Genomic DNA, 26,237 nt, shown 5'->3' with positions numbered 1-26,237 from the left:
TCAGTGAACTGAATTGACTTCTGTCGAGCAGGTGCATGGCGTGGTAAGCTTTTTTCCCCCTGAAGCATTCCTACCTCCATAGTTACTGGAAAGATGTGCTGTCTTGGCAGACGTATGAGCACTTCTTTGTATCCCACAAAATATCCTGCTTTTTTCAAATGTTCCTTAAAGGGGAAATTAAGTTAGAAAAAACATATAAATAATGTTGAGTTGCAACACAAACCTTCAAGAGTCAGAGAACTCAAATCATTATAAAAGCAGCCATGCCTTTTTTGTTTTTTTCTCCCCGCCCTCAAGTGTTGTAAACTAGACAGGAGTGATTGGATGTAGTATGCATTCAAGCCCAGTCATTCTTATTTTTGTAGATGCAAAGCAGTACAATCTGCATCTTGCAAGATTGTATACAGGTGCCACTTCCTGGATGACTTTGTACATACATTCAGCAAAAAGGTCAAGATTTTCAAAAATAAGTGAGCCCCTTTTTAAGAGAGAGAATTCCCCACACTTTGGGTCACTGGAACCTGCCGGGTGCTCAGCACTTTTGAAAAAAATCATCCCACATATTTAAGGAGCCTAAATCAGGAATTAAACAAAATAAAAAACTCCAAACCAAAAGTACCCCCCTTACCTGAACTTTCTGGCTAGTCAATGTTCCAACCTAATTAATTAAAGAAAAACTGTCTCCTCCCAAGCTGAGACTCTTGTAGTTTCCTGCCTCCCCTCACTTACTGTAATACTCAGGAATGAGAAGCTCCCACCTCCCAGGGAATGGTAGGATGCCCCTTATTACAGGGAAGTCTGCAGACCGTCCAAGGACACTATCATGCTAAATGGCCTTCAGACCTTACCTACAATGGTTTTTAAAAAAATATTTATTCCTGTAGCTATAAATTAGAGATGAATGGGAGACCCTTGGGCTCTCATTTGCGTGTGGTCCTTATGAATGAATTTCAAGGCTTTCCCACTGCAAGGGGCAGTTTTTGATAAGAGAAATGTATATGTTAAACACTCATCAGTTTACCAAGTTTTGCTCCCATTTCAGCCTCTGCTCTAGAGAGCGCGAGTGGCTCGGTTATCAAAGGAAAGCGCAGTGAATCAACTACTTACTGTTCTTACCTTCCTTTGCTTCTGGTTTAATCAGCAGAAGAAAACATGCTAACTGGCTCATCTCTAGTTTACAGATGTGAAGTTGACCAAGGCATCAAGCTTTGTCTTTCTATCCATTAATTACAGTAATGTGCCCAGATTTCTTACACAATCATTTGGTAAAATTCAACTTGTACAATGCCCTTTTCATACACAACACATCCCAAAGCTGTAATACGAACGGTGCTACTTGGCTCATTAAACACTTGGACTCCATGCTGAGAACCATGCACTCTCACACTAATGCAAACAGTGCCCATGGGCACACAAACACCCACATGCTTGTGAGGGCAAATGACTATGCACGTACACACACACACACACACACACACTTGTGAGTGCACCAGGGGCATGTGCCTACAAGTAGCTCCATGAACATCTAATTTCATGCACACAGATGAATTCACAAACATGCACGCACACAGTCCTACCAGCGAGCGCACGGGCATGCAGACACACAAAACCTTCACACACCCGGGGACATCGGAGACAAGAGCTTTTGCTCATTTTTTTTTAATGTATCACAATGAGCAGGAAACATACTTGATGAAATATTTTCAAAGGAGTATATTCAATTACCATCTACAATCAACTTAACTATGACAACAAAGTTTTTGTGACAATTTTTTTTTTAAAGTTTTGAAAGTTCCATGTGGTTTCTGTTTCTGTTCGTCTCCATGTATTTTGGTACAGTTCGAGATCAGCATTGTTACAGTAACAAAAAAGCTAACAAGACTACATTATAGAAAAACACCAAGAACATCATTTTTGGTTTCACTTGCTCTATTATTTGTACATTGCAAAGGCTGTTCATATACCTCTTCACCTCATTTACGCTTTCTGTTCTACCCAAACTTGCCCCCCAAAAACAAACAAAAAAATAGTCAAAGCTTTGTGTTTCACAGTGGGCAGTATCTCAGCCAACAAACCAACCAAATTTCTGCTTCTATTTAAAATGTTTTAATTTAGTTAATTTATTTTAAAAAAAGCAAAATATATTTTCACAAACATCAACTGTGCTGGCTTGTGTTAATGCCTCTCTGTTGTCTGCATCTTCCTGCCTTGCCTGCTGCACGGGCGCAGGTTGGCCCTCTAAACACATGCCTTACAGTGTATTTCATACTGTTGTGTGAGAAATTTGGCCATCTTCGCCTCTTTAAAAAGCTTTTAATTTAAAAATAAACAGTAATCGGCTCTGTGCTGTGTTTAAAATCTTTTCCTTGTGGGGGTTTTCCACCTCCCCCTTTTCTAGGAAAAGCAGAAGGGAGGAGACCTCAGCTCTAGGGTTCTATCTGGTGCTGTTCTAAGCAGACTGAGTAGTACCAGCTACTCGGGTCTCAGAGCTCCCTTTGGGATTGGTGTCCAGCACCAGGCCACTTTGTGGGTTTTTCTATTTGAAATAGAAAAATTTATATTATGGGGAAATTTTTAAAAAGGCTTTGAAAATGACCCCCTTCCCATAGCCTCTCAAGGAGAAGAGAGGTGCAAATTCTCAAGTGAAGGCCAGTCTGAAGGGCAGAAGTGTAGACAGATATTGAATTACTGGCATGAATTTTAGTGCTCATGAGAGTGAGAGACTAACAGCGCCGGCTACAGATTGGCTTGGTATGAGCAGACAGGCACCATGCAAGTTTCCCAACACAGCCTGTATGCATCTCAACCCTGACTGGCACCACACCTGGTATTCTAGTTCTGGGCCTCTCCTGAGCAGCGACCGCTAACTGTACCACAGTGTGTTAAAAGACATGGAGGTGGGGGGAGAATAGTGATCTGATGGGGAAAATTATCCTCCAAGGACTTGGTTGAAACCATCACTCATTTCATCTGCGATTAAAGCAGTATTACAACCAAGGAGTCCACATAACACCTTCAACCCCTGTGGGAATTCTGCAGCAGGAATCAGACTTTGGCAACCCTAACCCTTCTGATGTTCATCAATTTCACTTCGAGTGAGAGCACAGTAGCTCAGCCTGGGCTGGAGAAAGCGAGCAGGCCCTGCAGCCACTGCTGCATGGCACTTCAAAAGGATGAGACAATCTCAGACTGAAAGAGTATCTAGAAATATTTAGGAAAAAAATATAAGAAAATAAGTTTAAAACACTTTTTAGTGGGTGGGAAGGAAGAGGGAGAAGGAGGAGAGAGAAATTGCACTATGACCAAACGACATAATAAAAACCAAAAGAAAAGATTTCAAAAGATACCTAGCAGAATTTGACAGATAAAGGTAGTGTTAAATTGTTAACTTGTATCACACAGAGAACCAAAAACAAAACAAACAAAATATTTCTATATGATACAGACAGAGTAACATACAACAGTTAAATGGCAAAAAAATATATATATATATTTGAATATATATATATATATATATCATAGAATTACAAACAAGATAAAATAATGGAAAACAAAAAACTGTACAACTTTGAAATTTAAAAAATGTTCATCTCAAACACAGGGAGAAATACAAGAACTTTTGTTAAAAGAAAACAGTTTGTTAAAAGAGCAAACGCTTTGTGTACTTGTTTTAATTTTTGACACCTTATGCTACAACTGGATACTCATATGAATATTAGATGGTACTCTCTTTAGTATTGTCTACTTAAAAAACAATTAAAAAAGGAATTTGCACTGTGCATCAGCCTAGTTAGAAATATGTACAACATTTCAAGATCTAGTCTTTCATTAAACTAAAAACAAAAATTCATAAAAATAAGAGTCCCGGCTAAAAAAATGAAATCCGCGTTTCATATCTCGGAATGCTCCAGTCTCTTGAAAAGTTGATGAGTGGCTTCAACATTGGGAAAAGAAGCCAGAGGGTGAACAATGGAACCTGCATTCACAGTCTTCGAAGTTCCCTTTTGAAATATAAGGAGGATGACAGGGTGAATGATTTCACACTTTCAAGGGTGGGGAGGAAGGGAGATTGTTTCTGTTGACATTTGGCTAGGGAAGTGAAATAGCAAGCATCTGTCTCCAAAATCTACATTTTAGCAGCACAAAGTTTTTCTTTTAAAGTCCAGACCGTAAGAGGGGTGTGTGTGTGTGGGTGTGTGTGTGTTTTCCACTAACAGGAACACAGAGATTAACATAAACACAAGTGCCTCACATATGGGATTTTTTTGTTTTGTTTTTTGTTTTGCTTTCTGTACATTGCTATCTGATTCTTTGCGGGCTGCACCTCTGGGTCTCTCACCACTCAGACTGCCTAACACAAGGACAAAACTTTGAAGTAAAAACTTGTGTTTTGGTATGTTGAATTTTCATAAAGAGTTGCCTCTCTGCTTGCAGAAGAAGCACAGATAACAACCTGGGTACTTTTTTATTCTTTTCTTTATTTAAACTTAGTTTTGTTTGTTTAAATCAGAAACAAATTCTCATGTAAAAAGAAACCTTTTTGCTCATTCTGCACCAGTGGTGAAAGGGTATGTCTTTGGATTTTATTTAAAGCATGAATTTTTTTTTGAGAAAAAATGTAACAAAAAGTTATTTTAAAAGAAGGAACAGAGTGCAGCCTAATTACACAAACAAACGCTTATAGTTTAGGAACAGAATCTTTGAAGCATTTACAAAATGAGGAAAGGAAGAGAAAAAAGGAAAACGAAAAATAAGAGATAAGTGCACAAGGGTAACAGACATAGGTAAATCGTATGTATATGTCTTAAAAAGTTTCAAACCCCCAACAAAAAATATTCTGCAAGGGATCCTACTGACCCCCAAAACCCTTTGAACTTCTTTCTTTAGTTTTTATAAAATAATTATGCAACCACCCTCTAAGAAATGAAGGCAGTAACCATAAGTGGAAGATTACAGGATGGGTGAAAGGGGAATAAAGGTACAAAGGGGAGAAAAGCTTAGGCGAGTCAATGGATTGCAATCTATCTGGCTAGGAATGAACAAGACAACATCAAATGAGAAGCCGTCAGCTGGACCATACAAAAGCTAAATGTACACAAAAGGGTTTTTTCTTTTAAATCTACCATACTGCTTCAGTTCATTTCCAATGCAACAATCTACTCAACACCAAAAATGGTCATATCTATCATAAATACAGAAAGTCAGTTGTTTTAAAACTTATTTTTAAGCTCCAAGTCCTCAACACTCTTTGTGTTTTTTTTCTGAAAAGTGGGAGTGCTTAACTTTTCCCCTTGAAATTGGCTTCATCAGAAAAGCTACCCTTAAAATCCCCAGAAAGCGAAAGCAGTTCACATTGTTTTTCTCTTGAATACTTTCTGCCCATTTTAAATTAAAAAACAACCTCCCCCCCAGCCCAAAACAACCCTCCCCAAACCCAACAAAACAAAATTCTTTTCTGGAACAAAAAACAAAACAAAACACCCAAAACAAACAAAAAAAAATTATATATATATATATATATATACATACACACACACACACACACATATATATATATATATATAAAAACAATGATTCTGAAAACAGAACAAAGTGTGAGCGATTGACCTGAGAATAAAAAGACATTACATTTCTTTTTTCTTTTAGCAAGCCATTGGTATCTGAATGCTAAGATAGCAAGAAATTTAAACTGTAGCCCGGTGGGCTGCTTTCCCATACAGTGCATGCCGGCCTTTGCTGTGCTATCAATGTGGGGGCATTATTGGAAAAGGGCAATATACAAGGGGTTTAAGCTCCAAAGACATTAAGGAGGCAGTTTGGACTTTTGTCTCCCAGACCAACAGGACCTTCAAAAGGACAAATGTAAGAGAGGTTTTTTTGTTTTGTTTTTTTATTAAAAGAAAAAAAAATGTAAAACCCACCAGCATTGTTATATGGGAAAACAACCCACGCTTTTTCTTTTTTCTTTTTCTTTTTTTGGTTAGAAGCTTTGGAATTGCAGTTAGTCTATTTTTGAAATTGGTTTGTTATTAATTTTATTTAAATTCATTTTTGTATTGTTCATCTTCAAAGCTTACAATCTGAAGGTGTCCATTCCTACACTAGTTAGACCACTGTCCTTCGGGCAGCTGGGGTCTTTAGGCCCCTCCCCCGGGCTAGCCGGTCCATCTGACTTTTGGCTAAGATCCGTGTCAGACTCCTCCGAATAGTCGTCTGTTGGCATCGAGGGCTGAACCCCTGAGGTGCTGCATGAACTTGAGGTAACCGTTGGAGATGAGGAGAGAGGAGGGAAAGAAGGAGGCGGCGGCTTCCCAAGTGGAGCCCGGGAGAGCGCTTGAGGCCAAGACTTTCTGGAGGCGTGGGGGGAAGCTGAAGAGGAGGAGGAGGACAGAGGGGCTAGGGGGCTGTCGTTTGAGTGAGCGGCAGACTGCGAGGTAGATGCGGTGCTAGGATCGGGGAGGCAGGCAGAGTGAGGTAATCGACTGGGGTGCTCTTTGGCGTTTCTTGCTGCTCTGGTGATTGTTCGGTGTTTGTGAGGGGCTGACTCGAGATGCTGACTCAGGGCTTCGTCCCCGCACACTGTGCTCTCGCACGCCACGCACTGGTACGAGCTGCTGCCCTGGCCCCCGCCCGTGGGCACGTGGAGCACCATCTCCTGCAGGCTCGCCGCAGGCTGGCCGAAGCAGCAGAGGGACGTCAGGTGGTGGCTGGCCGCCTCCCGGTCGCTGAAGCCCGCCTGGCACTTGCGGCAGACCAGCTTGTACTGCACCTTTGGAACGATGAAGGGGTCACACAGGGAGTCCGCACTGTTGCTTTCTGCTTCGGGCTCTTCTTGGGGTTTGGGCAGGAGGGGGGACACCTCACGGGGGGCGTTTTTCTGCTCTTCCTGTTTGGGGGATTCTTTGGCAGGGTCTTTGTCGGGGGGGGCAGCCCCCGGGGGGGCTGGGGTTTGGCTTCCTTTGGGCTGCGGCTGCACTTTCGGCGGCTGCTGCGGCTGCACTGGTCTCTGCTGCTGCTGCAGCGCCTCCTGCAGGCTCTGCTGGTACTGCTGGTACTGCTGCAGCAAGGAGCCGGGGGACAGGCCGAGCAGAGCCTGCGACAGAGCGGGGCTGTAAGGGAACAGGCCCTCCATGCCGTACATGGGCTGCAGGTACCCGCTCTGCAGGGCCCCAGGAATCTGAGGGGCGTAATAGGGTGAAAAGCCTGGGACAAAGTAGGGAAGGAACTGGCTTGTAAGCAAGGCTGTGGGGTCTGAATTCAAGGCAGCCTGCAGAGCCTGAAGCTGGGCAGGCTCCACCGCATACTCCATGGTGGGCAGGGGGGCAGAAAGGGTCGCTGCAGGGGCCTCTCCTTTCTCCTTCTTGGGCCCCGGCAGGGAATCCCCTTTCCCTTTAGGCGCCTTCTCCTTCTCTTTCATCTTCTCACTTTCCTTATCCTTGCGCGGCTGCTGCTGCGGGGCCAGGGCCACGGGTGCTTGTGCTGGAGTTGGGGAGCTCAGCGCGGCGGGGGGCTGTTTATTTGGTAATCCAGACGTGGGAAGGCCAGGTGAAGGGACGCTTGTGCTGGGCAGACCCATCAGGCTGGGTTTTGGAGAAGTTAAAGCTAAAGGGGGGAAGCAACAATAAAATCACTCAGCACCGTGCAGGTCTAAGAGCCCTACTGGGGGCTATGGCTGAGCAGGGAGGTCAGTCCACGGGCCAGGCTGGATCCCGGCAGCGTCACCGCAAGCAGGACAGGCCTGACGCCGGCTGCTCAGCCATGGGCCTGGCTTCAGGGGAGCAGCTCTGTAAGTGACACTTTTAACCTACAACGTACTTTAGAAACGTGAGGTCAGGGTGCTAGCCTGGGACTCCAGAGACCTGTATTCAATTCCCTGCTCAGCCAGACTTCCTTTGGGACCTTGGGCAAAGTCACTTGGCCTCTCTGTGCCTCAGTTCCCCCTCTGCACAATGTGGACAATAGCATTGCACTGCCTCCTAGAGGGGGTGTTCACACATACAGTAAAGACTGTCAGGAGCCCAAACTGTACAGGCCAGTTAAACACCGAAGAGTAATGAGTTCACCTGTCTGCTTTCCCTACCTAGTTTTGGCGACAGGGCTGTTAGACTCACCGTATTTAGCTGCCTAATACCTGGCACCAGAGATCAGCTTCCCATACCACTCCCACAGCAATAGGCCCAACTGTCCTGACCTGTTCTGGCTACAGGCAGAGCCCTGCCAGCCACGGAGGGAGAGGGCAGTGCTGACTTGGCAGAATGCCATGGCTGGACAGCAGCAGTGATGCGGGGGGGTTGGGTGCGAAGGTGCTGCAATTATTTTTCTGCTAATGAAAATAAGTTTTAGCCTCAAGATATTTCAAAATGACAAACAGCAGGAAAGAAGAGAATGGAGGAGGGGCAGACAGGGAAGGAAAGGAGTGGTGCAGAGCAAGAGAGGGGAGGGGAAAAGCAAAAGAACCGGCTAGAACAGGTACAAACGAGGAGCCCTCCTTTTCTTGTTTTTTTTGCGAGTTCACTGACTCCCACTGTTCTCCTTGAGGAAAGCAGATCTTCCCCTAACGCCAGTGTCCAACCACTGGAAGACCTCTCCCTGCCCCCACGCTCTTTTCTTAGTTTGTTAAAATCCCTCTCAATGGTTGCAGAATGCAGACAAGTGTCTGCTTTCCTGGGAAATGTTACATGGATATGAAGTACAGAATCCCCTTGATACTAGAGATGCTTGGAATGTCCCTTATTTGGCCAGGACAGATGAATGTCTGCCACAATCCATTATTTAGGAACTGCTGGAGGGTGTCCAAGGGGTCGGAGAGAGAGCAGCCAGAGGAATATTGGCGAGGCCAGGGAAACCAGCAGAAAGGAATAAGCACTTGCATTGTAACTTCTTTCATGTATAAAGTGATATGATGTTTGTTGTGTCCAGCCACAGGACTGGAAAAGCAAGTGAAAAAGCTGGTGATGGGGGGAGAACAGCTGGGAAACCATCGTAGATAACAAGAGGGGCAGGTAAAGAGACAACAATCCACAACTCTTTCACTAGCCAACATCTTCCTTAGGCAGTCAGACCATCCAATCCCAGATCAGCTAGCTAAGCGAGGAATATTGTGCACTGCAAATTGTAAGGGCTGGGAAAACTCTAAACTTCAGAGAGGCAAAAGCAGCAAATGTGTACCCCTGTTCTCCTCTCCTGTCCTGAGAAGGAACCAGTGTTCAGTGGCAAACTGGGAGAGTTTGTTTCTAAAAGCCACGCTTTATCACATGTTGAATGCCAGGCTGCAGCCAGTCACCACAATGACCTTTCCCTTCCCTGTCAGCTCTTTTTAGAGTGTAAGGCAGATATCTTCAAAGGCACCTGGCATTTTGATGGCCAATTACCAGTAAGCAGCTTGCAAAATCTCAGCCTAACCTCTTTGAGGCGGGACTATGCCCTCTTCATAGAATCATAGAATATCAGGGTTGGAAGGGACCCCAGAAGGTCATCTAGTCCAACCCCCTGCTCAAAGCAGGACCAATTCCCAGTTAAATCATCGAAGTGTGTCCGTACATCGCCTAGTGCACCGTGGGCTCCACTGCAAACAAACACTAGGGGGTCTGTCTGCACAGCAAAGAAAATCCTGCGGCTGGCCCATGCCAGCTCACTTAAGCCTCTGGGGCTTGGGCTATGGGGCTGTTCCATTGCTATGTAGATGTTCCAGGCTTGGCGGGAGCCCAAGCTCTGTGACCTTCCCACCTCGCAGGGTCCTAGAGTCCCAGACTTGGGTGGGAGCCTTAACATCTTAACAGCAATGGAATAGCCCTGCAGCTCAAGCCCCACGAGACAGTCAGCTGGTCCGGGCCAGCCATGGATGTCTAGCTGCTGAGTATGCGAATATTAGACATATGCTAATAATAGGATTGGAGCCGCAACTCAGATCCTTGGTCCTCTCGTTGCTGGCCTTTCTGAGATACAACAATCAGTCACACAGCCTGATCTGACTAGGCACAGGCCTCAATTTAGAAATGCTAGTTTGTAAGAATAGAAGTAATTAACCCCACAGAAGGGATTTTTAAATATAAATAGCTATGCATGTGCTGCTATGGACTAAGCACAAGTGACTCCTTTATGGTAGTGTTGCCAACCCTCCACGATTGTCCTTGAGTCTCCAGGAATTAAAGATTAATCTTCCATTAAAGATTATGTCATGTGATGAAACCTCCAGGAATAAGTCAAACCAAAACTGGCAACCCTACCTCTGGTGATGGTACTACATATGGTCCCAGTGTCACAACAGCCAGAAGAGCTTGTGGTTAGTCAGACATCACCAATGGAATACGAGAACTGTAAGGTAACTCCTTCGGCAGGGATATAACTGGAGCATTCTCATGGATGGATCTGCTCTGGTCAGTACTGGCGACTCTTACCCTCTGCCTCTGTCCCAACCAAAAGCTGTGCCCAGTCACATCAAAGCATGAAGTCATTTTCCATTTCCTGTTTTGGTGCCGGCCAACCAGATCATCCCACGTCACCCGATCTGAAAGTTATCCCCTCTCATACCAGAGCTAACTAACTTCCTTCCAATTCATGTCCCATATCAATTATGGAATACCAGTCTTCCAAACACAAGGAGGGCTCCCCACTGAGAGACAGTTGCATAAACTGATCTCTGACTAATGAGGGTTAGGAGATCCTCCTCTAAGAGCATGTTCTCCTGTCACTGCCAATTGCAGGGTTTCTTGTACCTTCCTTTGAAGCAGGTGATATTGGCCACTGTTGGAGACAGGGTGCTGGACAAGAAGGACCTCTGGTTTGACCCAGACTGGCAATTCCTACATTCTTACACTTGGTTTCCTGCAGTAAATACTAGAGCTGGATAAATATTAATTTGAAATCTAAATAAATTTGCTTGTGTCACAGCTCTCTTTTGCCACATTTGGTCAGCTTTCGCAAGGGTCATTTTTACCAGCATGGATACCTGCCGGAAGTATATTTAAGATTTACTGCCTGTGAATGTTTATCTGATTATAAAGGTTACCCTCCTGCATTGAGGGAAGAGAAACAATACCACGTGCCTTTTGTGATGTATCACAACTAAATAACACAGCTTTAACAGCAAGCCACAGAGCACATGACATTAACAAAAAGCCACAGAGCACACGGCATTTGCCAGAGATTTTCACCCAATAGTTTTTGAGAAAAAAAACCAGCATCTGTTTGTGGACAAACTGCAAACAAATGAAAGGCAAAACTGCACAGAATAAATTATTCCCTACACATGATTCACTTATCTCTGCTGCATACTCTTATCAAAGTCTTTCTCAAACTGGAGTTATTCCTGCAGAAGGGACCCCAGCTCCCTTCCCAGGTGCGCGGTACTTATGGGTGGTTCCTGGGGTGTGGAATAGCAGAGTCTGCTACAATCGCTTCCCCAGGCCGACACAAAGTTGTGGTACCTTGGCATTCTAGGCCTGTTTTTTTTTCCCTGACTGGAAAAGAAACCAAGGAAAGTCCCAGCTTGGGGAAGCAGAAAGAAGAAAAGCCTGAGAGAGCTGCACCATGGAACTTGTCTACACTAGTCTTCCCCCCTGAAATTTCCCATGGGTGCAGCTCTACTGGTGGTAGAAAAAGTGTAGACGTGCTGGCTTTTTAACCCTTGTTACTAAAACTGGTGGGAAATGTTAGGGGAAAAAGGCCGAGTGCAAAGAAGGCCTCAAAGGAAACCAGTAACCCCACATTCCCTTTCTCTTAGAAGCTTCCCTTGATTGGGCAGGCTGGTGAGTCAAAAAACAACATATGAAGTGGGGTAACTAGAAACAGGTAATTTACTAGGCAGCAGAGGAAGCTGTTTCAATTTCTTCCAAATAACTGAAAATTCATAGTAGCAATTTGACTCTTTCTGAATGTCTGTCGTAATGCACACGAGACTCATCGTTGATGTCTCTGACAGAGACTTCTTCTACAGCTGCACAAGTCGCAGTTGTTCCTTCGTCCAAAGGGCTCAAGAGTAGAAGGGAAAGTACCTGTGCCAAGCAAAGTCATTTTGAATATCAGAAAGGATCAACCTTCTTAAACTCTCTCCAGACTAGGGAGAGCGAGGCATGGCTATCGCAAAGAACCGAACAGACTGAGTTTCTAAATTCTTCTGTCCTTATTGGGTAAAAATTCATGGATCCATAAACCTCTAATGCTGCCTCTGCCTTACCAGGGTGGGAGGCTTTGGGCATACAGCCTTGATGTAGTTCCAAAGTTTATGTGGTATTTAGATATTCCCTTAAGGCAAGAACCTAGTATTGTGTGTGGAAGTAAATGCACCCTAATATATCCTCACAAAGGAGATGGATTAATAGTGGAACATGAAGCTGGCTAGTTTTCCCAGCAGAAGGGATAGCCAGTAACAATATAGTCTCCAGGGCTGTGAATCTTCACTCTACGGTTGTTAATAGCTCGGGCAAAGGGAGTTCTGCTGAAAGGGCTTATAGCATCAGTCCTGTCCACTGCCGTTGGCACACAAGCACCTGAAAAGGAAAAGTCTCCTGATGCCTTTAAGGGGAAATAAAACAAACGCTTTCATTTTCTCATAGGTAGGGCCCATGTTTTCAGGGATCCCACAGCTGTGAGATTTGCTGCAGCATCCAGCCCTTCCCGCAGATGTGTGCTGCAGAATCTAACCCTTCGTTTAGGGAAATTCCAGCCTTACAGTTACAAACTGTTCAAAGGTGAACTGAGCGCAAACTGATGCAGAATCAGGAAATACTGCAGACAGCCAGAAATAGGCCTGACTTTAAGCTGTGCCTCTTAGGAGAGACAGCTCAGGAGGTGAAAGGTCACCTTTGTACCTTCCAAAGCCTGAGCTGGGTCAGGGCAAGAGGGGCAGCATAAGGCCATTCCTGGCAGGAGAGAGCCAGCTGCTTCTAGCTCCTTTACACCACAGCAGCAGCATAAGGGCCAGAATACAGTCAAGAACTGGGGCAAGTAGCTCTCAGTGAGGTGCAAAATGCCCCATTTATCTTTGTGTGCTGTGGATTCTGAAAACTAATTATAATAATTTAAATGCTAGTATCGTTAACCATCTAGGGGCACGCCTACACTGCAGTAACACACTCACAGATGGCCTGGGTCAGCTGACTTGGGCTTGCGGGACTGGAGCTATGGGGCTGTAAGACTGCGGGTAGCTGTTTAGACTGGGGCTGGAGCCTGAGTTCTGGGAGCTGCAAGATGGAAGCGTGCTGGAGCCTGGGCTCCAGCACAAGCCCGAACCTCTACACCGCATCTTACAGGCCCACAGCCTGAGCCCCACAAGCCAACGCGGGCATTGAACTACCGTGTAGGTACATCCTAACTCCTGATTTTAGCAGGCACATCCAGTCACATACTTACCCACTGCTGGATGCAGAGATCGATACTGGGGCTGGTGCAGCTGGGTGGACTGCTGCTGTCAAGAGTGGCTGGAGTGGGACGCAATGGATTCAAGAACTGCAAATATTTTCAGGTCAATTTTGCTCTTGCCCACAGCAAGGAAGGAAAGAGGAACTGCATCCCCTCTCAGTGCCAGTCCCAAACTGCCCCCAACTCCAAAGGTTGAAAGGCCTTCCACCTGTCTAAAGAAGGGATTATTTAGCAGTGGGGACTCTGGGTTCTCCAGACCTACCAAAGGAGGTGCTTGCCTGCAATGGAACCGTTTGAGTGGCAGCTGGCAGTCTGTAGGTGTGTGCAATTCCCTTGATGCTGCAATCCATATACCAAAGGTGTAAACACCCCACCCCAATTCCACTATACCTCCACAAGACTCACTCACAGTTGACTTCCAAAGAGAAGGAGATGAGAGAGGGTCACTGTGGCTCTCTGGAGGCAATTCACTCAGAGGACCAGTTACCTTGGGTAAGTGATCCTTTCCTTGCCTTCACAAAGGTGTACTGCCGGAGAGTAGCAGTGGGCTGCTTGAGGATGTGGGCTAAGGAGCCCTGGAGAGTTCAACAGTGATTGAAGCAATGCCCTTCTGAAGCCAGCATCTGCTCTGGATGCTGTCTTGAGACAACAATGATTTGTGAAGGTGTGAATTGAGCTTTGTGTAGCAGCCTATGTATTTCAGATGAGGGCATAATATGGATAGTGCCACTGAAGATGCTGTTCTCTAGTTCAGTGAGCCCTGAGATGTTCAAACACAGGAGCAGCAGCTAATTCATAGCATTCCTGGATGTACAGTTTTATATGCTTAGACAGCCTTTGAGTTGAGACGACTCGACCTCTGGAGTTTTCTCTAAAGACCACCAATAATCTGCTTGACTTCTAAACAGGGTAGTCCTTTCTAAGTAGCAGCTGATTGCTTTAAATGGCCAGAGTATGTAGCCTCATCTCCCCAGGATACTGATGGGGCTTTGGGACAAATAAAGATAGTGACATAGTCCAAAGTGAAAATCTGATACAATACTGGTTAGAAATTTGAGCTGAGGCTTAAGACAGACCAATGCAGTATAAGGTGGGTTGGCCAACAAGGTCTGCCGTTCTGAGAACACTGAGACCTTCAGCAGGAAGTGAAAGAGGAAGAAATACATGGTACAAGAACCAGTAAAACCCCTGAATGGGACAGCATATGCTTTTAAGAGCCTGTAAAATGGTTCCATCAGGGGTCCCTTTCACAGGGACACGATAAGCACAAACAGTGATGGAGCAGACCTTCGCCATGGCTGAGAATTGCTTTGCCCCTGTTAGCAAAGCCATGGTCTCTAGCATAACTTCTAGTGAGGGTTTTCTGGACTCCAGCAGCACTGCCCTAATCTCTTCAGCTGAAGACAGCATGCCCTAGAAATTCAGAAGTCATGCTGTCAGGTGAACACCCTGCTGTTTGGATGGGATAAAGGATCTTGATTTGAGGGAGGTGGAGTGGATGATCTTTGGTTACGTAGTCTGGCACAACTAAGGTCATACTAGCTTTGTCCTGTCAAATCTTCCTGCCTCTTGTGCATTGGGGATCCCTGTCAGCTCTCAAGCAGAATTTTAGACATGGTTATTCTGACTTGGAGCAAACTAGTTCATGATGAGCTCATCCTGCAAATATCAGAAGAGCCAGTGAGATCCAGAAAAACTACTCATGCTGATTTGCAGCCTTCAGAGTTGGGGTTGTTGGCTAAAATAGTGTTTAAGGGTCCTTCATTGTGAATGCATCATTCTCATGGTTTGCTTCCTGACACAAACTCCCTGTCTGTTCAGGTAATATACCACAACCATAGTATCTGAGAGAATCTGCACAGAATTTTCTTTGATCCTTGGGAAATGGGACCTGAGAGCCAATCTGACGACTTAAATCTTTAGCAAATTTGTACGGGCCTGGACTCTTCAGGTCTCCGTGACTATGAAGACTCAAAGCTCCTGGTGTACCCGTCAACTCAGATTGTAATTATTATCTAACGAATGAGAGCAGAGAAAGGTATCCAGGTTAAGACATTCTCTGGTAGCACCCATCACAGAAGACAGCCTATGCTCTACTGAGACGAAATAAAGAAGGAGCAAGTCTCCTCCAGGACATGAATTACCGTCTGTAAAACTGGGAGCTTGTACGCCAGTATTCCAGGTATCGATGTACCTGCGAGATCAGACACCAGACGTACCTGTAAAACCAAGCATTTGAGGAATGCCCTCAGGACTGCTGCCAGCCTGAAAGGGTACGCCCTGCACTGGTAGTGTTTTCTGCCCATCATAAACCTGAAGCACATCCTGTGCCTTTACCTTCTTGAGATGTGGAAGTAGCACCTTGAAGGTTGAGGGTGCAGAGCAGGGGTTATGCTTCCTAAAGAAACTATGTATTATTTGATTTTCCTTAAATATTGGTTTAATTCATGGAGGTCCAGGATAGGATATAGGCCAGCACTTCGTTTCAGTATAATAAACTTTTCCTGCACTGTCCTGTAGCACCACACTTGTATGGTTCCCCTCATCATGAGGATCAAGACCTCTTCTCACAATAGTTTCTTCTGAGAAAGTACCCTGAAAAGGGAAGGTGGTTATATTTTGGCATGGCTTTGAACCTAAGGGAGAACACCCCATTCAATGACCTCTAGGGTCCAAGAGTTAAAGAAATGGCTTTCTGTGTTTGGGATAAACAGTTCCCAAAGAGAGGAGTAGAACAGGAAGGTGTGCAACGGTCTAAATCTCTTAGAACTGGTGTGGAGTCCTCCAGCACACCTTTATGCTTGCTTAGCTATAGCAGGACCTGCCATTGGGTCCCCAGAAGTAGATGCCATTCATTAGGTGAGGCTGAAACGACAACTAAGGATGTTTGCAGAATAATTCAAATATTTCCCTGGGGAACTATAGAATATAGCACATAGGTATATACAATCTAACTTCCTAGAAACTGAGTCAACAGAGGCAGGGTGTTTCAGACTTCTTTAGCTGGTTTCAACAGATCTTCATTAATAGGCTAGAAAGTTCTCTCTCTCTTCCTTGGAATTCTGTGAATTCTTGAACTTGGCAACTGCAGGAATCTCCAGAGCTACCGCCATTCTGCCCATCTTGCCCCTGAAAGGCCTAGGCATCACGCAGAGGAGAGAAAGTAGTAGTTAAGACAGTCTCATCCCAGGATGAGGGAAAAAGGGTGCCTCTAAAGGGTCTCCCACCAGTTCTCCTTCCTCCTCTGAGGTAGAGTGACTGAGGCATAAATACTGCAAGGGATGCAGAAACAGCAGGCTACAGGATCCAGACAGCAGCCTGGAGGAAGAGACTTCCTGGGGAAAGGAGACTCTGATCTCTTATCATCGCTTTCCAATACAGGAGATGGAGGATCATAGGTCCCAAAAGCTCTAACTGTGCCCATATTGAGGAAATCCTAGGTAAAACACTGTAGCTATCCAAGATGCCTTCTGGTGCTCCTCTGAGGTGTACCTGCAGCAGAATGTTAAAGAACTTGCTTTTCTTGAGTTCAAGACTTCTATGGGACTGAGTTGAGATCTGGCAGGAATTGTGAACTCTGCAGTCTGATGGCATTGGCTTAGTCTAGAATTGGGGCTCCTGTGGAGGATTTGTCCATATGGTGCCAGGGAGAAGACAGCTCTAGAAAGAGCTTGACAAATCAGAAACCATTTGACACATCCTAAGAAGAACAGTCAGGTGCAGCACTTAGGGCAGGTCCAAGTCCTCAGACATGTTCTCCTATAGAGTCTTCAAAGAATGGTCTCTCTTATTCCTTTGGCCATGCCAATCTGATGAGTGTTCTCAGGCAGATGATATGGCCATTCTGAAGAGGTCCTTTTCTGAAACTCCAATAGTCCAGGGAAAACACGCTGTGCTCCAGCTAGACTCGATAGTAGGGTCTTTGCTAGAACACTTTTTCTTACTACGTGGCTTCCTCAAACCACTGGCACTGTAGAAGGTGCTTTCCCTAGCTCCATTCAAAGAACTGCTGTAATAACTGGGGCCTAGTAGGCCTATCTCAGTTGTGAGCCTAACTGTGGGAAAGCGGATGGAAATGTATGAAATGGTTCTAGTCACCCGTAACAAGAAACGTGGATGGGAAAAGGTAACAAAAGTGCAACTCAGCCTGTTACAGAAGATTGTTTATAAAAATCAGTAAGAGTGGGGGAGGAGGGGAGGAGGAGACAGTCTAAACAAATAGGCTTAACGATACCACTCAAGGACTTGTTGAGATCATGCCTGGTAAACAAGAGGAGGAAGGGATTGGAAATCCGTGATCCAAAATTGGTGTGTTGGAAATTAGGCCTAATTGGTGAACGTAATGAGAGCATGGGCTATTATGCCCATCACTCCCTTTTGAAGTCCTTAAAAGAAAAAACTTTTCAGAGAAAACCGGGAAATGCGAGTGCAACAATTGCTGAATGAAAAGACGGAGTGAGCTTCATCATCACGGCTGCTACCTCCACAATCTCCTGGGGCTCTGGAATTTACCACCACATCCTTGCACCTTGGTGATCCTAATCCCAAAAGATGTGTTGACCACACTGGGCCACGAGAGGAACCCAGATGATATCACCACCTCCAGTGGCTCTGGCTAAATCCCAACCACCACCTGAGATGTAAGTCTTTGTGCCTCCCGCTCCATTTGTCTGTTTCCTTCCCCATCTAATTTCTTCTCTTTCCTACCTCTCTCCTCTTGCCTTCTGTCTAAGGACAGTGTGATTTAGCTGGCCAAGACTGTATGTTTTGCAACACTGCTGTAAGTCTGTGACCAGAGAGGCAGCAAAAGCAATGCCCTAGTTAGCCTGACACTGATACAAGTTTGCCAGGTCTCGGGAGTGGCCAAGACTGCGTGCTATGGCTGTGTTGCTCAGTGAGACTGCAAAATGTGAATCAACACCAAAGACAAGTTGCATTTTCAAATCTTTGGTGTTCTTGTCTCTCCTATCTTGTGGGAGTTTGTTTTGTTTTGTCTTCTAGGAAATGGGATTGGACTGTAACAGCAACAAATAACCACAGCTTAAGACCATATCAACTAAGTTCTCTTTTCCCCTCCAAAAAGCACTGTTATTACCATCTCTAAAACCATCTAAAAGACTGTCAAACAGGAGGAGCTTCCTTTTAAAAAACTCTCTTCAGCTAGAGGGAATGGGAACAAGAGATGTTGTTAAAATGAAAGCCTTACTTATTTTACATTTCATATGCTTTCAACTCCCCCCTTCTTTTCTATATCTTTAATAAAAGGTTAAAGATTTTTAATGGTGTGTTTGCCACGCCAATAAGCGCCCCGAGCTCTCTGTATTCCAAACCCTGGAGCTTGTTTAAAACTGTTTAATGCTGGACAGTTTCAGGGTCTCCTTGTTAGGAGAAGGTATCCCTGATTCATGCACTATACCAGAGAGCAGCTTCTGGAGCTGAATCTCATAGTCCTTTTGGATCCTGTAACAGCTATGGCAATTTCCTTCAATATCTTTGGGAGATCTTACAGTATTAAGTCAATGTCTCATTGTGGGCCAGGGACTGTATGTAGTTCCATGGAGGAGGGGGACCACAGCCCTCCAGGAACAAAGAAAAGTGGGGTGGGCCAGGGGGTTATTTGGCAAATTCCCTGCTGTAACACCTCCAGAGAGCTACCATCTTCTGGGGAGGCTCACATACACTAGTTCAAATTGCATTCACCAGATGCCAACAGACAAAGAAAAAACTTTTGGAAAAATGGCCTAAGTTTAAACTGATTAAGGACCTTCTTTCCATGACTGCTCCAGCTGGTGAAGGAAGAGGAACGGAGGGACCACTGGGGAAGATGGAGTATTCATACTCTCTGTTTATGGAAAGTAGGCCATAAGGGAATTGTATTTCCCTTTTACTGCCAATTATTGCTCAAAAAGAATCCGTGGCTGCCTGGATAGGCATGTAGGTACTATTGTAAGGCACTCTGAAGGCTAAAAACCACCAGATTTTCTATCACCATTTCTACAATGCAGTTTGTGTTGTCAATACAAACATCTGCAATATACTGAAAATTTGGGAGCAGCACTAAATTGAACTTAATGTAAAAAGAAACAACACAACGGATATTGTTTTGACTGTATTATTCCTTTTCATATTTAATTCAATAAAAGCTTCAATTTTCATGTTACTTGAAGGTGCTGGAGAATTTACAGGATGTGTCAAAGCAAGCAGGGGTCCTTGCCCCAGAGTACACAGGGACTTGCCTACCGGATATGGAGAGACACAGCGAGTTAGTAAGTCTCTTGCCTTGCTAGAGAACATGGATTAAGGAACTAGAGGCAAAATAACTACTCTTTATAGCCTGCCAATTAACATAAGAGAACAGAGGGCTCATGAACCTGATTTCAGGCATTGCCAAGGAAACAGCCATTTGTGCTGAAGACACAATACCAGGGAAAATGTCACATTTGAGCAGAGAGATGATAGTTCCAGAACCCACCTGTGTTGGATGGAGTGAAGCCTGGCAAGGATGGGCTGTTGAGGCCTGGGAGCAAGACTGGAGGGATGCCCTGTAGTGCTGGGTACGCAGTAGGAAGGTTAAGAGCTTGTAGAGGGGTATTATCAAACATGCCCTGCTGTTGAGCTGCCAGACCAAGAACCTCATTGGCTTTTTTGATCCGGTCCAACTCCTGCTGAGCCATCAACTGACGTACAGTAGCGGGGTCAAAGTACTCCTTCTCCTTATCCAACTGGCTTCCAATGGTGTCTTTAACTTTGGAGATATGCTGTTGAGAGAAGATATGGTCACGTACAGACAGCCGAGCGCTGTACTTGATGCCACACAAAGTGCACTCTGTTTTGGGTCCCTCATAACTTGTTTGGTTTATACCAAAATGCTTGGCCATGCTTAGCTTGGACTTCTTCTCCTTTGCCCTAGCATTCTGGAACCAGACCTGAACAACTCTCTTTGGCAGTCCAATGTCATTACCTAGGACCTCACACTCCAGCATGGTAGGCGTCCTGTAGTCGTTAAAGCATGACTTTAGGACTTTTAGCTGGAGATTAGTCATCTGAGTGCGAAAGCGTTTCTGCCCTGGCCGATCCCCACTGTCTCCAGACTTGCCTGCTGAACCACTGGCACCAGGGCTGGGTGAGCAGGGGTCTGCAAGGCTGGAGGTTTCGCTATAGTCCACAGTACCTTCATTGTCATACTCTTTACTATAAAAGCTGGGAGCTGGGCTGACAAGGCCAGAAGACAATCGATCTTCATACTCAGACATTGCTATCATGGCAGCCTTTGTCAGGCCCTCACTAGGTCCTGATGTTGATTTGATTTCAGTTGCAATCCCCGTTGCACTGTCATTGTCTGCATTGCCTTCATCTCCTGTTGTAGTGTCTGTGATTGCAGTGTTGACTGAAGAGCAGTCATCATTGTCCAACTTTGCTTGGTCAAAACTCAGATTAACTGAGGATATGGAGGGGCTTTCAAAGTCTTCTATTCCTTCCACTTTAATGGAGGACGGACTAAGCAGAGTTCGAGGTGAGAGCTCCATAGTTTTGCTTGCTGGTGAAAGAGGAATACCCTGACCATCACTACTGGTTGGTGGCAAGTGGGAAAAGCTTGCTCCATCAAAAATGTCCCCCTTCATTTGGAGTCCTCCATCACAATCCAAGAGCATAGCAGACAAAGTCAAGTTGTACCCAGCTCTCTTAGCCTCGTGCCAATGACGGGATCGGATATGAGCTTCCAGAGCCGTCTTTGCTTTAAAGAGAGCTCTGCAGAAAGGACACCGTCTATGGGCTTGGGCAGGACCCACAGCTCTAAACTGCCCTTTCCTTTCCCGTGCTCGAGTGTTCTGAAACCAAACCTGCACAACACGTTTCTTCAAGCCCACCTCATGCGCAATGTGATCCAACATCTTCCGTGTTGGGTTAGAGTCGAGCAGGTACTTTTGGTACAGAATTTCCAGCTGTTCTGGGGTAATAGTTGTCCTTAGACGCTTATCTCTCTGAGGTTCTTCTCCGCCAGTCCCACTGTCATTTTCCCCAGGGCTTGCACTGGCCTTTTCCTCCAGCTTTCTCTTCAGAGTGTTCATTGTAGATGTTGGGGTTGAGGGTGAAGTGGCTGAGCTTGCTGGAATCTGAGGTAGAGTTCCAGATAGCAGCTGGCTTGCAAGTAGTGGATTACTGGGGTCAAAAAGCATGAAAGGCATATCTAGCGTCCTGTCCAGAAACTGCGGATGGATAAACTGATTTTGTGCACTCAAAAAATGAAGCTGCTGATGCTCCTGCCAATGCTCAAAGGAGGGAAATGCCAGTTTACATTGGTCACACTGGTACGGGATTAATTGAGGAGGTAGGTTTGCTAGTTGTTGCGGGGTGGACGTATGAAGGGGCTTGAGGGAAAGATGTGAGAGTTGAGATGGACTTGGGCTTGATTGTGGCAAAGGACACTGGGGTGGTTGTGCCTGTGGCGGAGGCTGTTGTTGTAATGAGGATGGGGGGGATAATGGTGAGATCTTTTGGTGTGTTGAACTTGTCTTCTGTTCTCCTTGGTCTTGCTGCTGCTGAGGCTCTTGCTTTGGTTGCACTTGCTTGTCTTGAGTTTGGTTTTGCTGTGTACTTGGAGGTTCAGATTGCTTTGGTTTCTCATCTGTAGCTTCTATTTTAGAACTATACATGGAGGAGTCATCTGCCTCAGCTGTGAGCTGCAAGAAGGCTGAAGAGGTTGCATTAGCTGAGGATGTGGGGGTGCTGTAAGCTTGAGAGGGCATTGGTGTGCTGCAGGAGGAACTGGTTGGCGTCAATAGCTCCATTGCATCCATAGAGTCTTCATTCTGGCTATCATCCTGTCCATCCTCATCCTCATCCTTATAACAAAGCTTTTTCTGGTGTTTGATAAGATCAAAAATGCGCTGAAAGACAAGACTACATTTTTTGCACTGGTAGTTTAAGTTGCTCGTTCGAATGTACCTGTCATTTGTAAGCTCCCGCCGTTCTCCATCTTTGCCTTCTCCTTGGTTCTCATAGTTTTTCCTAGCTTTCTGACGGGCGTTCTGGAACCACACCACTATAACCCGTGTAGGGAGGTTCAGCAAATTAGAAAGTTGTTCAAATTCATCATCCTTTGGATAAGCATTAGCATCAAAAAAGTCCTGCAGGACTCTGAGCTGGTAATCGGTAAACCGTGTCCTGGAGGACCTCTTGCTTCCCCAGTATTCGTGCTTTTGAGGTTCTGGAGAGGGAGGCCGTGAGTCTATCTTCAGTTCTTCCAGGCTGGTAATTGGAGGATTGCTGAAGTTGTATGGGGAATCCTTGTTGCGCTGGCGTTCTTTGAACAGAGTGTTTCTAAACCAGTGTTTTATCACTTTCTGTGGCAGTCCAGACTTGTCTGCCATCTCTTTGATCTGTTCCTCACTGGGAGAGTTGTTGATATCAAAATACTGCCGAAGAACTCTGAGCTGGTCATCTGTGATCCGAGTACGTGGCCTCTTGTTCTGCTGTTGCTGTAGAAGGCTAGGGTTGAGCTGATGTTGATACAGCTGAGCCAGGTCCGCAGGTAGAGAGTCTACAGGACCAAGCTGAGGTGGTAACTGGGCAGGTAATGTTTGTAGTGGCATAGTTTGCATCATAAGTGGTGAAAAGATGGGCAGCTCCATTGGCATAGAGAGCTGGGTGAGTGGCACAGATGGCTGGGCTGGTGCAATTGTAGGAGAAGTAATAGGTGGAGCAGAAGTAGGAATGGCAGGAGTGGAAGCTGGCTGAGGAGGTGCTGTAGGGGGTGGAGGTGGAGGAGGAGGTGGAGGTGGCTCTGGAGTCTGAGGTCTCAGTGGATACAGTTTATCATAGTGCTCTCTGTACTGCTTGGCAAACCTCTCCAGCTGCTTAAAAGGGAAGTAGTGTTGGTGAACGTGCTCTTGGTGACTCTTTAGAATGAGGATGTTTGAGAAAAACTTGCCACATGTGTCACATTCAAGCTTTTCCAAGTTCTCACCCTGCTCTGTCTTCCCATTTTTCTTTTGCACCTTCTGCTTGTTCTCGTTGTACTGAATAACCAGCTCAAAGCCAAAGTTTTCTAGCAAGGCTTTTGTGGCATTGCCTCTTGCATCAGATGCGATACGTGGAGGAAGTAGGGAGGGTTCTGAACTATTGCCTGGGGCAAAGTCTTTCTTGTCTTTGGGCTTTAGGTTGTCAGGCAGAGACTCTTTAGACAATGAACTGCTGTCTCCCCTCTCTGCATTTTCCCTTTCCCTCTGGGTTTCTTTTTCCTTCTCCTTAATAACGGATTTGTTTTTTTTCTCGTGATGCTGGCTCTGTTGTATATGGACAGAGTGAGACTGTGACAAAGATAGTTGGCCTTGCTGCTGTTGTAATATCTGTGTATGGCTCTGCTGTGGGAGCTGAACTTGAGCCTTTAAATCTTCCAGCAAATTTGGACCAGTACCAGGTAGTGTCAGAGCACCGCTGGTCACAGGTAAGCTAACTTCTGGATTGAGCTGGAACTCAGCACTGGGGATGTAAAATGGAAACAGAAGATGCTGCTGTTGCTGAAGCTGGAGTAGGGTTTCTGTGGTCATGGGGAAATGTGGTAAGAGAGCAGGGTTGAACAGCTGAGACTGCAGGAGGGCAGCTTGCTGCTGCAGCTCTTGCTGGAGGTGGGCCTGGACTTGGGCTTGCGCCTGTGCTAAAGTCTGAGCTTGCTGCTGCTGCTGCTGCTGCCTGGATGCAATCATGTCAGCCAGTTTCTTCCGGTTGACGTCCTTAGGCTCGGAAGGGGAGGCGATGTTCGTGCTAACGGGGTTACTCGACGGTGCGATTCCCACACTCTCACCGGATCCCTGCTTGAGTGAACCAGGGACGGGAGCTGGGCCAGCGCTGCTGGTGTTGGCGGCTGTGAAGGTATTAGAGCTGCTAGCACCCACTGGACTTGGTGTGGACGAACCCAGAGAGATGCTGTTGCTGCTGCCAGTTCCGTTACTACTGCCACCGCCACTAGCTGCCTCCAGCTTGGCAGCTCGAGCCTTTGTCTGGTGCAAGACAGACCTCATGTGGATCTCCAGCGTAGAACTCTGGCTGTAGGCCACATTGCAAGTGTTGCACTTAAAAGGTTTGTTGTCTGGACTGCTGGTAGGTTCAGGTTGCCCAGTAGCAGACTCCTGAAGGGCTCTTTTCAGTTTATGCAGATGAGAGACTGAATTGTAATGGACCAAAAGAATGTTCTTTTGTGTGAAAGATTCTTTGCAGACTGTGCACTTGTATGGGCGAGATGGGTCGAGAAATTTCTCCATGGTGAAATTAGGACCTTTTCTGAAAGGTAGGGCCCTCTTAGGTTCCAAGCCAGAGTCTTCTTGTACTGACCCAGAATCACTGCCAGTAGGACTCTGTTTATCTTCTAGGTCACTCTCTTCCTCTTTATCATCTTCAACAATGATAGTATGGTCATCAGCCAGCGAAGGATCACCCATAGCTAGGAGGTCTCCATTGACCAAAAGCCCACTGTAAAGCTGCTGAATGTCTGCTTCACTCAACTCCAGATGACTTGTCTCCAGGTGCTTCTTCAGAGCTTGGAAGGTTCGGAAACTGCGTTGGCAAAGACAACACATAGTAGCTGCTCTGATTACATGGTACTGAGAATGAAGCTGCAGCTTCTCGATGGTTTTGAAGGCCAGGCTGCACTGGTTGCAACGGTACTTGTAGACGTGGCGATCGGATACTGGCAGTTGGGGCCGTTTAGCATGAACTTCATTGAAATGCGTCTGAAGGGCCGCTGAGCTTTTGAACACCTGGCTGCACCCCTTCTTCCAGCAAAGAAAGCCAGAGTCCTCTCTGGTGGAGCTCTGATCGGCAGGAACAGGTTTGGACTCTCCACTGTGCTCTATGCTCTCAGATGACAGGAGGCCTTTTCCTGAGTCCTCAGAGGTCTCTGAAAACAGAACCGGAATAAAAAGGGTGAAGTGATGCAAGGAAGATACAGTTTAGACAGGACTTGTCTCTGTCACTCATTTACAATTTAAATAAAAATATAAATCATTATTCATTTCTTAATTTACATCTGATCCAGTACTTCCTCCCCCGGCCACAAACAGCGTCATTTTCCTTCACCACTACTTCTGCTGAGGCTGTTACTTCTCACCAAGTATTTAGTTAGCCCCCCCGCTGCCCAAGATTACCACAGCCCATGATGTAGCTCAACGGCCCTCTCATAAAACATACCTTCCCCTTCTGTAAGCAGGCTACTGCCCCATAAGAGTGTGTGGCCATTCCTTCCCATCAGTCTCAGAGGGAGGCCATGCCTCCTCGCTACATGCCGGCACATTATCTTTAGTGCAGAAGGACAGACGTTCCCCCTAATATTCAGCCTAAATTTTCACTTTCTTAACTTCACCTCATTATACATGTTATGCCCCACTGCACAACCCTAAATAAATTTTTCTTCCTCCTTGACTTTTACACCTTTTGACTATCTGTGGACTGCACACATCTCCCACATGATGGTTGTTCAAACAAACCGGGCATATTTACCACCCTTTAATTCCTCCCCAAATTAAACCCTGTGGTCCCATAACTATCTTTGTTACTCTTCCTTGCTGTCCCGTCAGCTTGTCAAAGTCTTGCTGATAATGATGTGCCAAGAACTAAACATACATTGAGCCTCAGGTCCACTAACGCTGCAAAGAAAGAGTGAAATTCAGCCCCTGCTGTTCCCGACTCCACTGAAGGCTGCTATGCCTCAGGAGAACTCAGCCTTTTGGGGAAGGGCAAGCAACCGTTCCACTGCCATCTTTCCTCCAGGTTCTACCCAAGAGAGAAGAAGAGTTCTAGCAGGGGAGAGATACTCCTATTGGTGGAAGCTGAGGAGGGGATTTGAGGAATCAGCACATCTCCAGCAGCCCAAGCCATGCCAT

The 26,237-nt window shown here is 45.8% G+C and overlaps 1 protein-coding gene across 2 annotated transcripts in view; it reads right to left on the bottom strand.

The window, feature by feature from the left end:
- Positions 1-1,646: 1,646 nt before the first annotated feature.
- The window catches only part of ZFHX3 (zinc finger homeobox 3), a 283,633-nt gene continuing 259,042 nt past the window's right edge, over positions 1,647-26,237 (bottom strand). Inside the window, exons 10-11 of one of the 2 annotated variants that reach the window (XM_073308351.2) lie at positions 19,832-25,255; positions 1,647-7,602 (exon numbers count right to left, since the gene is read on the bottom strand). In XM_073308351.2, the coding sequence (XP_073164452.2) occupies positions 6,074-7,602; positions 19,832-25,255 (6,953 nt within the window). In that variant the 3' untranslated portion in view covers positions 1,647-6,073. The remainder of the gene's footprint in view (positions 7,603-19,831; positions 25,256-26,237) is intronic. The other variant, XM_073308352.2, reaches the window with a different exon arrangement.

This window comes from Lepidochelys kempii, chromosome 12, assembly GCF_965140285.1.
Source record: "Lepidochelys kempii isolate rLepKem1 chromosome 12, rLepKem1.hap1, whole genome shotgun sequence".
In the NCBI taxonomy this organism is placed as follows: domain Eukaryota; kingdom Metazoa; phylum Chordata; order Testudines; family Cheloniidae; genus Lepidochelys; species Lepidochelys kempii.
The sequence above is the reverse complement of the archived record's forward strand: the minus strand, read 5'-3'. Positions and strand labels throughout refer to the sequence as shown.